At 31.1% G+C, this 17,101-nt stretch overlaps 1 protein-coding gene across 2 annotated transcripts in view; it reads left to right on the top strand.

Annotated features, from left to right (window-relative positions):
* fw (CUB and Sushi multiple domains furrowed) overlaps nucleotides 1-17,101 on the top strand; it is a 358,906-nt gene that overhangs the window by 307,667 nt on the left and 34,138 nt on the right. For both annotated transcript variants that reach the window (XM_081764487.1, XM_081764488.1), the window contains exons 9-15: nucleotides 495-671; nucleotides 8,922-9,101; nucleotides 9,586-9,704; nucleotides 10,581-10,815; nucleotides 12,901-13,074; nucleotides 14,425-14,604; nucleotides 16,792-17,028. In XM_081764487.1, the coding sequence (XP_081620613.1) occupies nucleotides 495-671; nucleotides 8,922-9,101; nucleotides 9,586-9,704; nucleotides 10,581-10,815; nucleotides 12,901-13,074; nucleotides 14,425-14,604; nucleotides 16,792-17,028 (1,302 nt within the window). The remainder of the gene's footprint in view (nucleotides 1-494; nucleotides 672-8,921; nucleotides 9,102-9,585; nucleotides 9,705-10,580; nucleotides 10,816-12,900; nucleotides 13,075-14,424; nucleotides 14,605-16,791; nucleotides 17,029-17,101) is intronic.

Genomic DNA, 17,101 nt, shown 5'->3' with positions numbered 1-17,101 from the left:
TGGGAATCCTTTAAAAAAATCTAGTACAATTTCGGTAACCAATTCTTTCACCTTCGACGGCTAGTCAGTAATGAACTTTGGCTTCACAAATATTTTTACATTTTGATTTAGTTCTTTTTCCATGCAAAATACTAAAATTAGCACAAAGTTATTAAAATTTTAGTGATCACTACACTCACTAACTTACAACCAGGTGTGCCAATATAAACGCAATATGCAATGCACTTTTAACACCTATTTCATACAATATAAAACGCTGAATATTGCAAGATATGTATGTTAAGAGTACATTGTAGATTGCGTTTATATTAGTACTCTTAGGTGTGAGGGTAGTGATCAATAAAATTTTAATACATTATTGCTGATTTTAAGCATCCTTACGGGTCGTTGTCACTGAAATTATCCTAACCTCGCTAGAATATAAACTATTCCGATATTTTCCAATTATCAATCAATTGAATTACAATAGTCATTATTTATCTTTTCATTTTCAGCACCTACCAGTTGCGGAAGTCCAGATAAACTAGTTAACACCACCATTGTTGGAACGAACCATTCGGTGAATGCAAGCATCTCGTACACTTGTCCAGAAGGTCACATGCTGATAGGAAACCCAACACGAACTTGTGAAGCATCAGGCTTTTGGTCAGGAGAAGCACCTACTTGCAAATGTAAGTTCTTCCTCGTTTATTTATAAATTATCATTAAAGTAGTACTTAATATTACTGACCGTTTTAGTAAATATTTTGCTTGTTAATATTTATGCCCATATTTGTAATTTTCTCGTAATCTTTATTTATTTATTTATTTATTTATTTATTTATTTATTTATTGTGTATTAGTTGTAATTATAAAGTAGCCAAAATTGACTCGTTCCTTTAAATACAGTACGTTTTATGTTGACTGTCATCAGCATAGAGACAGACATATGTTAGAAAGTTACCATGAGTACATATCAAAACAATCATCCTTGGTTTTTGTACTCATCAATTATGGAGTTGATTTGTCTAGTGTAATAATGGATAAAATTTCTTCTTAAATGATTATTATCATTATTATTATTTGATTCTACAAGTCACAAATGTCTTACTAGCAAGTTACCTTATCGAATAAAATGTATAAAGTTAATATTGTGCCTATACATTATAGTACAAGAGTATGGAATGGAATATCCTTTGTGTCTCTTTTATTTCATTTATTTATAAATGATCTCCCAGATAAAGATCAGGTATTTAACATTCTATTGTGTGCTGATGGTAAGAACTTTTTTTAGACTAATCAATAGTAAGAATGAAAACTTCTTCCTACAGCAAAATTTGAACAGAATAATTACATGGTGTAAACAATAATTTGCTAGAAAGCAATAGAAAGAAAACAAAATTTATAATGTACATAGAAAAAACACATATTGTGTTTGTAGCTGTAATGTTAACTGTGTGAAAACAGACATTATTAAGAGTCTGGAAATCAAATTCGATAGGCAGTTAAAATTTTGTTAACATATAAACTGTATTGTACAAGGAGCAAGAAAAACAATAGATTTTATTTTCAAACTGATAAAATATGTGTGTATTTATACAAGCTAATGACTTTAAGTCTGTATTATGGAATAGCATCCTATAACTCTCATAAACAAATTGAATATATATATATATATTAGTAAATACTGTTTACACATCATTAGCTTGAAAGTGCCGGATTAGAGTATAAGAAATTGCTCGATTTTAGTTCCTCTACATTGGAAATATACAATTTTAAGAAGGTTGACTGATTCTTTAAATAGATAAATTTTGACCAACATATAATAAGTAAATTATATAAGCAAATCAATATATATATTAGATTTGACTGATTTTTTTAAGTAATGACTAGAAAAACTTTTCCTAAATCTAACTTTAAGACTACTATTTTTTAAAACTTCTTTTCTATCTGTACATTTGCTTTCTATCAGATTAAATCTAGAAAGCTTGATTATTTTAATAGAACGACAGAACTTATCTTACTTACTTTAATTTATTTTCATTCTATAGAGCATTCAGGGCAAAGGAAATCAAGTCCAATTAGCGAAATTATGAGAAAAATAAACATAATTTTAAGAAGCTGAGAATACAGGGAGTAATAATCCCCTTTTGTAAATTTAAAACGTTTAGGAACTTAGTACAATTTATATCCATCACAAAGAAAAAACTCAATTTCAATACGGTGATGATATGTATATCGGGTGATACCGTATATTCACAATTTTTGTTAAAAAAAATATATTAGAATTTGATATTACCAAATCCAAATTAAAGACTGACGAATCCACACTTAAATTCGTATTGTCCAAAAAGGTTGATAAAATTTGATCTTACAATAATAATACATTCCAGAAAGTGGCTCATTATTGGTCCAATCAACTATATAGGTACTAAAATCTTCAATTAAATATATCCTAATTCAGAAAATTCAACTTTCGAACAATATAATTAAGATGATTCTTGAAATCTTGAGAACAAAAACCTGGATGAAGATAAAATTCTTAATTGTTTCCACTTTATTTCAGCCCAAACACACTCATTTATGTTTTCTAAATCATATCTTCAGTGAGTAAGAAGGTGATTTTTAACGACCAGCAGAGACCCAGCGTCCCTGCTACAAGTTTCTTTGCAATATTGTTTATCAGCCCTAAAATATGCAAAAATATCAGGAAAATAATTATAATCATTGTGAAGATCTGACAGCTGAGTTTCAGTAACTGCTATTACATCATAGTTACAATCAGCAACAGAAGAGAAAAAATGATGCTTAATTCGAAGTCCACTCACATTTTAATACCATACACTAAGTCAGTGTTATCAATACGTTCCTCACGATTGCCTCATTTGCTCCCCCTTCCCCCCAAAAAAATGTCCTACGAGAATGTTATAGACCATATTGCAGGATTGTATATTGTGAAAAAACTCGGTTTCATTCACTTCAACATGAAACGATGAATAAGAGTTATATTTGGTTTTCAATTTGGTCACACAACAGTCACGACGTTTTGTTGTTTAATAATATCTTCAACCCCAGCAATCCTAACTAATGGACTAAATCTAGTTACAAGTAAGACTTTTCTCCTCGGTTTTGACACTAACTCAGAGTTATTACTGTCACAACCAATAGTAAGTTTTCTTTGAGTTTGAAATTTGCGATCTATAAGCCACACGTTTATTTATCTATCTATCTATCTATCTATCTATCTATCTATCTATCTATCTATATATATATATATATATATATATATATATATATATATATATATATCTTCATTTCTTTGAATCACTTGAGACTAACACTCAGTATTCTGATTCGAAGTGCAATATCATTAGGCTTGTTATTACCATCTAAACTAGCTTACTGTACCTGATCATTAACATCAGACACAATTTCAACATTAGCTTCAAGATTAGAATTTAAGCTCGATCGGATATATTTTTCTCAACTATCAATTATCTCAATGATTTTCTCAGTTCTCGAAATGGTAACTTCAGCCCTAAATATTCAAGTTCCTGTAACAATACAAGATCAAATCTATTCAAACAATCCTCTACTAGTTTTGAAAGAAACTTCAAATCAATAGAAAATTGTTTGCTGTCGCGACTTGATTATCTAACCCTTCTCTGTTCACTATTTTAGCTACCAAACCTTGGATTACTAACAATACCCAAAGTATGGTAGTCAGTTATATTCGATTTGTTTATGCAAGTATCAAATTTCTAGTCAATAATTTCGGAAAAGTTTACCGCTTTACTTAATTGTTCTAGACATGAAAGATTCTTTTCATCTAAACGTATGATGCATTTTATAGATTTTTGTTTACCATAAACTGGTTGTTTACATTTGGAACAATTTTCTGGTGCAGGTACCATTTATTTCAAAATCAAAATACATTGCAAGATCAAAAATAATAATAGGAAAATGTATAAACTCGTACTGGCCAATAGAGTGAAGAGTCAAACAAAGGAAATATTAAAAAAAATTGAGTTCGCTTCTCGATCTGCCAGAGGACTTAAAAGAAGAAAGACCTCACGACTCTTTCTAAACAATAAGCCTTGTGATAGAATTCAAAAGGTAGACAGTAATGGAATTGATCCTGTTCAACCACTAAGAACCCTCCTGGAACACACAGTTCATGCAACATTTAGTCACATAACCGATTGACTGCCTGTCTTCAATATTATCCAGACCCACCAACGAAACATATAAAACGTGTTACACACAACAAAAGAAAAAAATCATTTTGGAGCACTTGAAAGAAAAAACGGCTACTCTAGTTGGAATTTGGCCAGAAAAGAAAGGAAAACCTTTAGAAGTGGAGTAACTACAGAGCAAAGGCGAGAAGTGTAATAATAATAATAATAATAATAATAATAATAATAATAATAATAATAATAATAATAATAATAATAATAATAATAATAATAATAATAATAATAATAATAATAATAATAATAATGCAGTAAGTGACTAACCTAACAAACAGATTATAGAATATCCTTTCAATAAAGATCGTAAATTTATTTGTAATTTAAAGGAAAAATGAAGAAATGTCAGAAGTTTTGATATACTGTATATACATGCAAACTTTAATACTTTACATATCTAACAGATGTTAGTAGTTATTTGATATACTGTCATTATTTGCGAAGTAATTTCTTTAGTTTCATGTTTGATGATGTGTTATCACAAAGAAAAAAGTTTTAATGAAAAAAGCAACTGCTTCATAAACCACTTTTTCACAGAATTATTTAGTCTTAACATAAAAACATAAATAAATACAACAATTATCTTCTCTAAAATTAATATAATCTTATTCCTTTTGATCACAATGAAAATTGATAATAACTTTTAATGATGATTGTTAAAGATATATTTTACTAATGTTCAAGAAGTTTGCTGCAATTAAATGATATGTAAATAGAATGGTATGTATATCGTCTCACAGCAATTTTTAACATTTGATATAACTACTATTATCCACCTGTCGAAATGATTCAGCGTCAATACTGCACCCACTGATTTACATAGCCACTTGAAAATTAGCAATGTTATTACGCGTAGATATTTTAAGATTTTTTTTTCAGTTATGCGTATATATTACTGTAGCTATTCCATTATCTGATTGTCACTTTATGATAACTTTTGTATATATCTATTTCCTATGTAATGTAAAAGGATAAACAAAAGTTATCTAAATCAAAGAAATTAAAACACAGTGTAATTACAAATGATTCATCGGGTTTTGTATGAATGCATTTCACAAAGTACGGTATTACATACAGAATAATGATTGACACATCATTTGAAAAAGCACATTTTCAAGTTTCTTACACATCATTACAAATATTCTATGTGCACTCTTCGTCTTATATGACACACATCTACGCGGTAGTCAAGCCCAGCCCATACACGTTCGAGCTCTCCACTGTTTCCTCCGAGACAGATGGTCACCCGGAGCTTTTTCCCTTACAGAGGCACCCTGTGTCCTTAAACTGTCGTTACCATCGCAAAATGCTTTGGTGTGTTGGTAGTTCTATGTTCTACTGTCTTCGGAACGTACGCTGCACTGTGGTGACGGATTCTGTCTTCACATATTCCATCACACGAAATGCTTTATGTTGCTTATTCGCCATTTTGCAAACTGTTATCACCCTGCCACCTGGTGAGTCACAACGGAACCTGCCATGACATAAACAAAACTTTAAAGTAAGCTCTTTTGATTGATTATTAGTGCAAATAGATGGGCATTAAATATTTGAAGTTATAAGACTTTAAAACCTGATGAATCATTTGTAATAACCCTGTATATTATAGTTTATAAAATTTCGTATCAGGTTTCTCGCTGTTTATCAAGCTACTAGAATAATAGCGAGTTAGAACGCTCAACTAGGAGATATATTACTAGGACTTCAGGATCCTAATAGTCTAGCCTGATCAGTGCTGGTAATAGTGTTTTGTTAAGACTTTTGTCCCTGAAATGTGCACTTTTTGCAAAACAGGGACGATAGTAAAGGTAAACAAATAGTTTTGAAATATTGATGAAATAAAGAAGAACTAAATTGAATATTCTGAGATAACTCGCTCATGCATAGCGTTTTGGTGCGATCCAGATACGAACTTGTGCTACACAGATAAATATCCTCTCCTAACCTACCGAAGTTTTTAGGGTGGCTTTATCAAAATACCAGTTCAAGACCTTTATTATATTTATTATTTACGATGCAAAGTTCTTCCATATTACGACAGGTAATGGCACATTTCCTACGAGAGAAAATTTCCATGAAGCATCAATTTTTTGTAAGGTTTACGGCGTATACTAATATACTTATATATATGCCATCTAGGATAGCAATAACGTGTGCACCAAATCATTGTCAGTGATTATAGAGAATGATTCCTGTAGAATAACAAAGTAAAAATTAACATGGTGCATACGTAGTTGTTGTCCTAGAGGCCTTACATTATCTAAAGCATATTGTTGTTATTATCAGATATATATTTAAAATCTTATTACATTTGTAGAGGGAAACAAGTTATCATGGCTTAAAATATGCTTAAAAAATATTTTTTTGAATTTATTTTGTTTCTTTTTACGCTCAGACGTGGAACATACTTCGAAAACTGGTATGTTATAATTATTAAGTATATAAAACATTACACATTGTATTTCTCGCAAACTAAATTACTTAGATTATGTTACTTTTCTGTTTCACCATAGTATAACATTCTAAAATGTATCTGTGTGTGTTTAAGAAAAAAAAATTGTTTCTTGTTTGATGAAGATCCTGTAATGTAATGTAAACATAGTTTTGATATTTGTAGATGTATGCAAATTATTTGATCTTTTCATATTTGATTTCTATGTTACTGTTTAAGCTTTAGGGGACGCCTTGCGTAGTTTTAAACAAAGTAGAATAGTTTATATAACTAATAACTCCTATTAAACGTTATTATTATTATTATTATTATTATTATTATTATTATTATTATTATTATTATTATTATTATTATTATTATTATTATTATTATTATTATTATTATTATTACTAGCAGCGTTCACCCCGCTTCGCTGCGGTCACCCCGGAACGCAATAAACTTTGTTACTTAGATAATTTTTACTTTTTCGCTTTCAAGTGATATGATAAAAACCATAGAAGATTGCAGTAAATCTTAACATTATATCGCCTGTCATTTATGTTAACCCGCCCCGCTTCGCTGCGGTCATCCCGGTGCTGGCATATTGTAAAAGTGTCTGTAAAAATAAGCAAATCAATTAAAAAATTTTAAACAGAAGATTCAAGCTATTTTCCGCTGTATATCGCCTGTCATTTATGCTAACCCGCCGAGTTAACGGTCATGCGGGTTGCATAAATACGTTTATTTTTACCTATGATGAACTAATAACAAAGGATTTGTACCTGAATGGTCAATTATCTCAAGACACTGGTAATTAAAAATTAAAGTGATATGCTAAAAACCATCTAGGGTCCAAATCCTAATAACCCCCCAAAAATGAAAGAAATCGGTTCAGCCGTATTAGCGTGATGAGCTAACAAAGGATTTGTGCATTCTCTTTTATATATATAGATTATTATTATTATTATTAAGGTATTGTGTATATATTGGCTTAGCCTCCTTTTCGGACTAGAATTAATTTGACGTCACATGGAAAGTAAAATTATTACCTGAATAGGAAGGAATTATGATAATACTTCTCACACTCGAATTCACTACTAAACTAGTAAAACACAATATATTTAATTTAGAAGGTTATACAGAAGTTGTGGTATTAAGTTTAGAACTCAAACTGTTCGTTTCTTTTCCCATTGTACCTGTATAGTCAGATGCACACCATTATCTTAACTCATAAGATATGTAACATAATAAACAATTCAAAAAATATTAAATAATCAAGATAATCAAAAAAGGTAAGGAAAATTCTCAAAAAGGTCAATAGATATAAAATCGATCATGACATAAGGCGATTATTGTTGATTGTTGGAGAGCAAAAATTACCGAATTGTACTAAAGAACTTTTTTCCAGACTGTAGATAGATTACAAATTTAAAAAAAAAAAAAAAAAAAACTGAAACCAATAATCGGAAGTGAAAATTTAACATGGAATGTACTCATAAACATATTATTAATATTTGTCGTTTATTAATTTCCGTATTCTTAATTTCATGAAGATGTTCAAATAATTACGTCATTTTAAAGCTAGATTAACAGAGATTAACAAAATAATAGATAAAATGGTAGAATTTACTATTGAAATAAAACAAAACTCAGAATGTTCCATGTTTTAAAGCTTATGAATACAGTAGTGATAGCTAAAGCTGAAGTTTTAACATTAGTCATATTTTAAAAGAATTGACAGAAGGTAACTGCTGCTTATTTTAAAGTATATCCCATATTTCTAGAATGAATATGTAAGAAATACATTCCTAAAAGAGAATTTATTGAAAGATTATGAAATATAAATTCAGATCAGAGAATATTACAAAAACGTCACGAAATCCCTATAGAATATATTGATACTATCATGAAAAAGTACATTATTGAATATAGTAGTTATTTGATACATTTTCTTAACTTTAAAGCATTAGAAATATTTGAACATTAAATTGTGTCCATATAGATTTATTTATTTATTTATTTAAAATAAGCGTTTTCAGACTTTTAGTATTAAGTCTTAAAATTATAATGTTAATTATTTTCTACTTGAGAAAGCTTTATTGAACTAAGTAAAATAAATGAAGAAATCAGCAAATAAATAATATATTTGTTCAAATCTTCGTAGTACTTTAAAATTATGAATATGTATTTGTAATACACAATTATAACAACTTTGATATTGTCACGTTTTCACATTTTTAATTTTAATTTATTTATTATAGACGTTGATTGTGGTGGACTTCCTGATTTAGAGCATGGCACTGTTCGTCTAGAGCAGAACAGAACTACTCATGGCGCATCAGCAATCTATAGCTGTCACGAAAATTACACGTTGATTGGCCATGAGAAACGAACTTGTGGAGATGGTGGACATTGGAGTGAGGAAGAGCCTAAGTGTCTATGTAAGTTTTAGAATGGAGTAGTCAGTTCTATCGATACTGTAATTTTTTTCACTTCAATATTTTAGAGAAAGTCTTAGTCAAGAGTTCTCAATATTTATAGAAAAAAAGCTTTCATATTGCCATTCTTTTTTGCTTGTTAAAGCGTAGTTTAAAGGATTTCGTACTTAATAGATATTCTTTCCCACATTAAAATATTGTAAGGTAGATAGAAAATATCTTAAAAACTAAGTTTTGTGATATTTAAAAAAATAGTTACGTTGAAAATTATTGCAATCTTAAGTGAACTGAAATGTGTGTGTTTTATATCTTTGTATAGAATTATAACCATCTCGATTTTCACATTATCGATCACCAGTCGTAATTCTTACCACAGACATTAAAAATTAAAGAATAGTTCCTCTCTTTGACACATGTTACTAAAATGCTGACTTTCTGTATATGGTTAAACATTATTCATCAATTTATTTGTTTATTCTATCCATAGTTGACTGGTGTCCTGATCCTCCAGAAATCTCAGGAGGAAAGGTGGAGGTGACAGGCAGACGCGCTGGTTCAGTTGCTACATACACATGTCTCTCAGGATTCATTTTACTCGGAACTCCTGTAAGTAATTAGTATAAATGCGTTTAGATATATGTTGTGAAGTGTAAATCATACTTTTTTTTTTTTTTTTTTTTTACAAATTACAACACTAGTAGTTCATATTCACTCAGATTCCTAAGCAGTAACTATATAATTTCTCTTCTAAATTTAGTCCAGTTATTTTGGTACAAAATTTACATAAAGTTTTAAAAATATATTACAAGCAAGAGATTTTGTGAATATGGGCTCAGAACATAAAGTTGTGTTATGACTGCCATCTTCAAAATGGCGAGCATCTTTCATACTTCTCTTGAAAATTATTTGTTATAAGAAAAAGTATAGGCTAAATATGACTTGTGTTTCATTATAAATTATTTTCGAATTTCTGAGATAAATATAAAACAGGAATTTTAGGAATGATCCAAATAATGGATCAAAAGATTGCGATCTTGACCAAGAATTTTAGAAATGATCAAAAAAATGCATCTAAAGATTGCTATCTTGGCCAATAATTAGTTTCTGGGTCAAGAGCCACAAAATTTTTGATCGGATCCTAAATCGAGTTTTCGTATTTTTTTTTACGGAATAAGCACACCATTCTGAGTTAAGTAATAGTTTGGGTTTGACTACACTATATGTAGTTCTCCAGATATAAGGCCTACAAGAAAATTTTTGATGGATCTTTCGATCCAAAAATAGTTTTCCGACCGCCATTTTGAAGGATGACGGACTAGAATAACTCTATTTTTGAATCCTTTTTGTGTGTTGTTTGGTATACCAAATATTCTATAAATAATTCACAAAATCCTTTACATATAGTATGTATTTTTATATCCAGTTTTCGTAACTGACTGTGGTGATAATACATCTTTTTTTTTTTTTAATTTTATTTTAAAGGTTTTGTCGTGCGAACTAGGAGGCCGCTGGTCTGGAAGAGGACCATCTTGTAAATTTATTGACTGTGGATCACCACCTAACATTGACAATGGTAGGTTTTTCCTGATCAATGGAACTACCACCTACGGCAGCATCGTAGAATATTCGTGTGGGGAGGATTATTGGCTGACAGGACCAAAGCAACAGACGTGTAACAGAGATGGAAAATGGGCAGGAGAAACTCCTTCTTGTGAATGTAAGTTTATACGTATTAGTTATAATGCCAATAAGTCAATGGTTGTGTTACTTAAGACATGAGAAAATAACAGTTCCTATGTAAAAATTGGTCCTTTTTTTCTTCGGTGTTAAAGATTTTCTAAACATTTGACATTTATTTATACTATTATAGTTAAGAAGGATTTCATGTAATATTATAATTAGGTATGGAAGATAATATTGATCAAATGGCCATCGCAACTCTGTTAGAGCCTGTTTATCTCAAGTGTGCCCTCGGAAAATATGCGAAATATATTTCGGGCCCACCCCTGCCGTCCTTTGATGGAGGAAATTCTCCTTTTACTTAGGGAAAAGAAATGAATGATCTCAGCTGTGTTTCCAATTTACCATTCAGTTGTTTAGACTTGACGAATGAAGATCGTAGGCTACTTAGAATGGCTAACAAGACAGAACACAGCGAAGTTCGTGAAATAATTCATTGTGGCAATGTTTCCGCACCCAACAATTGAAAGTTCTCGGCTACAACAACTTGTCCCTCCTCTTTCGAGGGAGGTATAGGAAAACACACATCGACAGCAGCGCCAGAAGGGGGCACAGTTGAAATAGAAAGGCCCTAGTACGCTACTAACCTTCTCTTGGAATTTTGGACAGTTTGGGTTCTATTTTGTCACTAGTGGGTCGTATCCCGTCTTCCAGCTAGTTAGTGGTTGCGATGTTGTAATGTAGTGCGCAAAACTATTATATAGAAATCCTCAAAACAAATTCGAGATAAGACAAGTTACGTGATCAGGGCATCCAGGTGATATTACCATTGCGTGACAACATTCTATCCCTAAACTTCCAGCTCAATGACTTTAACTTCGCATTAGCTGTGTCACATGGTGCTCCGTTTTGTTTCCTGTTGGATTATTCCCTTTGGAGGTATCGTATGACCAAAGTAAGATTTACGCTACGACGCAATAAATCATAATTAAAATCAAAGACAGAATTCAACGCATCTGTGTGAAAATTCAATGATTCAAAATCATGAAAAAAAATTAGTATCATGTCAGCAGAAACCAAGGTCATCTCACCGAGATTAATAGTATCTTCCACATATTATTACTGGATTGTGATATCCTCGGTTAAAGATATTGTCATAGATTTTCTGTAGTGGAAGAAATAAGTAATTTTACTTTTAGTTTTAATATAAAAAATTCAATTAATGTGAATAATGTGTTTTATTTTTCATAGATTTATCGAAAATTTATCAAGTTCACACTTTATTGGTTTTGTCCTTAAGGCTGTAAATTAGACTGCTATCTTGAAAAATGTCTTCAGAGTTTATGTGAAAAGGTGCTTCTTTATATTTATTGAAATAAAAAGATACATTATGGGCTTGATTTTTATCAATTTGTTCCTTATGATTGTTAATAGTTCGCTCTTTATGAGAATAATTAATTTCCTTATAAAAAATTAAATATTACTCAAATTGCACTTAATAACAAAATATTAATGTTCTATGCAAAGATGTTATAAAATAGAGGATCTGCCTATATGTATCTTCATTCTATTAACTCAACGAAGCCAAAAGAAAAAAACGAGCATCGGCACGTCTGATTGGGTACTCTCGTTTCCACCATGAATGTTGGCTCAAAACATTGCGATTTTATTGGACAGAGTGGGAGTGGCGAAACCGTGACGTATGGCTTCACGATTTTGTAGTATAGGCAGATCCTCTATTTTATAACATCCTTGGTTTTATGTACACTACAATATAACTCATGTTCAGTAAATGCAAGATTTATTAAAATTATCGTTCAGTAAAGATCATATATGAATTATTATGTATTTATTCACTTACCACAACAGTGTTATAAATTTTGCTGGTCTGGATTTCTGTTTTTTCGTTAATATTACACCCTGATGCATACTAAATTAATGCAAAATATAAAGAAATAAACCCCTAAAATCAAAGCTTTAGAAGAAATCACTTCTATATACCAGAAGAAGCCAGATGCCTATTTAGTTTCTCACCGAAAAGAGGAAATATGATCTTTTGAAGTACTATTGATCAACATTGACTTACCGTATCACTTCTTTTTTTTTTTTTTATTTCTTACAGTAATAACTTGTGACGAGCCAGAAGTGCCTCCTGGAAGCTACGTGGTCGGTTATGATTTTAACGTCCACTCTAGCATCGAGTACCACTGTGAAGTTGGTCATGTTATGCGAGGAGAAGCTATTCACGAATGCACAAGAGAAGGAGATTGGTCTGGAACACCTCCAATCTGTGAATGTAAGTAAAAAAAAAATAAAATAAAATAAAATAAAAAATAAATAAATTATATTGCTATTTCATGAAATGTTTTATAAATAAAAGAAATAATTTTCAAGGTATAACTTTTAAAATAAATAGGTTTTACATAAAATAGTATATTATTTTATAGTATAATGAATGGAATATACTGTGATAACTTTTGCCAAAAAATAATTTCATCTCCTTTGTTATAGATTGCGAAAATGACACATCCGTTTGATTTAGTGTGTCAACGATCATACTTAAAATATCAATTATGACTGAATGATTTATGTCGTTTCATTTATTTGAATTAGATTATTGAAGCTTTCAAAAAGTAGTCGTGCTGAAGATATGCATAACATCTTCGGCAATGCTCGTTGTTAGTCAAAAAAAGTGCGTAAGAAAGTATTTTTTCATGTATTTTAGTGTAGTACTTCCCAATCTAAAAATAATAATAATATGCCCTAGATTTCCCGAATCGACTACTCATTCGAAACTTCTTCATAACGAGAAAATATACAGTTTTTTTTTTTTTTTTTTTTTTTTTTTTTTTTTACTTTAAAATAGATTCGTATGGCAACTGTTTAAAGTAAAAATCATGGTGCTTCCAATACCCTGGATTTGATTTTTAGAAATGATACTTTTTTCCCATAAAGATATTTTGAAAAATTCAACAGTACAGGGTGTTTTAAAAGGAACATAGGGGCAGTCACAAGTTGCTGGTTCACGTGATTTATGTAGTTACCGGCAGGAGTCTCTTTGGTGCAACTAGCTCCCTTGCTTGTTCATATCTTTTGGGGAGGGAGATTGTGAAAGACTCCATTATGTGCCTGTCATTCCAACAACTCTAGGCGAATAATAGCAGTGACACCAGATATGCTTCCATTAGTATGGGACAAGTATGTTTCCATTAGTATTAGACTATCATCTAGGTGTATGCTCTACAGCCGGTGGAGGGCACATTGAACATTCATGAAAGATAAATTAAAACTTCATATTCCTAAATGTATTTTTAAGATTTATCTTAAGATTTTGAGTGCATGCATGTAAAAGATATTGCCTTTGTAAAATCGGATGATTCTTTTTGAAACACCTGTATATTTTTATGTTTTAAAAATTTAAACTGGAAAAGTCCAATTTTGCAAAAAACAAAACATAAAAGCATTGAACTATCAATGACCAAATTCAATCTGTGTAGTACTGATTTAAATATTTATGTTAGGACAAGTTTTTTTCTTTGTTTAATATGAAATATTGTGTGTCCTTTCTATTCATCTATTTATGCATTTTAAGAATGATCAGAAAACAGTGAATTTCTAAAAATTTCTTTTTTGTGTGTTCATATAGATGTGGATTGTGGAAAGGTGCCAGCCATTTTGTATGGATCTGTGAGTTATACCAACGGCACACAATACTTGGGTAGTGAAATAGTCTACAGCTGTGTAAGGAATTATAGATTAACGGGTCCTGCTACTCGATACTGTCAGGAAAATCGACAGTGGAGTGATTCACCACCACGATGTGAAGGTAAAATACACAATTTTTAAGTAATTGTATTAATGTACCACAGCCGCTTTTTTTTCTACTTCTCTAAATACAGAAGTAGGAGGGGAGAAAATAGAACAGGTGACTAGTTTTCGATTCCTAGATAGTATTATTAGTGATGATGTGAAGTGCAAACGTGAAGTACAAACAAGCTAGGTTAGGAGGAAGAGAAAGACTATTTTTTGGATCCTTGAATAAAGAGTTGAGAAAAAAGACTCATAAAATGCTTCGTGTTAAGTATTGTACTGTATAGGGCAGAACCATGGACATTACGCACAAATGATGAAAACGACTTAAAGCTTTCGAAATGTGGGTGTGGAGAAGAATGGAGAGAATTAGCTGTATCGAGCGGAAAACGAAGGAGAGGGTGTTAGAAATGGTGGAAGAGAAAAGAACAATTTTAGATATTATTAAGAAGAGGAAGAGAACCTGGTTGGAATGGGACATTGGATAAGAATTATGAGGGACGTGCTAGAGGTTATGGTGGCAGAAAAGAGAGGGAAGAGGAAGGAGACTGCAATTGATGGATGAAATCAGAACAGATAAATCGTACGTGAGGATGAAGAGTTTAGGGGAAGACCGTGGAGCATGGAATCTTTTCAGTTGCGGAAAGTGTCTGCTAATAATGGCAAAATACCTATGATGATGATGATGATAATAATAATAATAATAATAATAATAATAATAATAATAATAATAATAATAATAATAATAATAATAATAATAATAATAATAATAATAATAATAATAAATATGTATCCATATCGACTGAGGACGTTGCACGGTCATTTTCGCTCGGCTTCTATGGTAATGAACACGGTGTCATTAGCTATTGTTTTAAAATGAACACGAAATGTGTATGCATACCACTTGTAGCAGTCCAGCAGTCTGTTCTGAAAAATTCTATGATACAACAAAATATATTCTATGATATGAGTTCTATATCATGTATTCTGTGATATAAATTGTGTCTAAAGAACGACCCGGTTTTAATTTAGCAAAATAAAGATGCTCGCGTTTCTGGAACAACTGTTCAACATTATTATATTTACTGAAATGTCTTCTTATTTGATAAACGTAGATTCATATAACAGTTTGATTTCTTTTCAAAGTACTTATCAGGGTAGATGAAGTATTAACAATATCTGAATGATTATGCACAATTCGTTTCAGAACTACCTCGAAAGAATATACTGAATGATGCCAGAAAAATTTATTACCACGTTAATTTTTCATATATATCCCTTTCCTTGCCACACACTTGCGAGACTAGTTGTAGATCTCTACAATGTCCTAGGAAAGTCGTCTAATAGAATTCTGTTCAGCATCGCCGTTACATTCACTTAAATCGATTCAACATCCTCAAAACACTACTTCTTGAGAATAAATTTGAGCTTAGAGTGAGAGCATGAAGTCTAATGGGGACAAATCAGGCGAATATGAGGAGTGTTCAAGGACTATGAACATTCTTTTAGCCAAAAACTGACGCACGAGAAAACCAATGCGAGCCGAGGCATTTTCTTGTGAGTCAATGTTTGACTCAAAGAATAATCATAGTCCTTGAACACACTCCCTTTTCATCTGATTTGACTCTTTCGAAATTCATACTCTTCCCTAACTTCAAATCTGCCCTCAAAGGAGAGCGTTTTAGGGTCTTGTATCGATTCAAGCGAATGTGACGGCGGTACTGAACAGCATTGCAGTGAACGACGTTCCTAAGGCGTTCCCGAATCTCTACAACCGGTTCCTATATTATGTGGCAAGGAAAGAAATGTATATGAAAAATTAACATGGTGTTATTAGGTACATTATTTCGAAGTAGTCCCGAATTTGTTGGACGGACTGTGTAATATATTTGATAACATTTATAAAAATTAAAGAAGGTAATTATGGAATTTTTATTTACTTTGAACCTAAGTACTTGTTTTATGTTTGAAATCCAATTTTTCTATTTCTGTAATTTTTAATATTATTTTGTGTAACTCTTCCACTTTATATTTCCAATTACAACTATTCGTATTTTCTTACCGTAAGAATTATAAATAAACTCAGAGTACTTACCTTGCCCTTTGAGTTTGTAAGAGAACTCTTCAAGAGGCTTACCTTAAAAAATATAAGCAAAACTTCAACTCTTATTCCATTTTACATTATTATTATTATTACTTCCAGAAATCCGCTGCACGGAACCAGTATTACCAGAGCATAGTATTCTCTCTGTGACAGGCAATGACAGAGCCTATGGAAGAACTTTAATCCGCACTGCGGAGTCTTCTCCCACTGGAACTACGTATAAGATTGGCGCTCTCGTGAAATATCGGTGTGAGAGAGGATACAAAGTTGTTGGAGATCCTCTTAGCACTTGTGAGGATACTGGAAAATGGAGTGGGGATGTCCCGGAATGTGTTTGTAAGTATAAAAAAATTATTTTAAGTAAGATTTCTTTTCAAAAACTTGCATCTACAAAATTTGTAAAAGAAAT

Source organism: Thermobia domestica, chromosome 7 (assembly GCF_964235325.1).
Source record: "Thermobia domestica chromosome 7, izTheDome1.hap1.1, whole genome shotgun sequence".
Lineage (NCBI taxonomy): Eukaryota > Metazoa > Arthropoda > Insecta > Zygentoma > Lepismatidae > Thermobia > Thermobia domestica.
The sequence above is the reverse complement of the archived record's forward strand: the minus strand, read 5'-3'. Positions and strand labels throughout refer to the sequence as shown.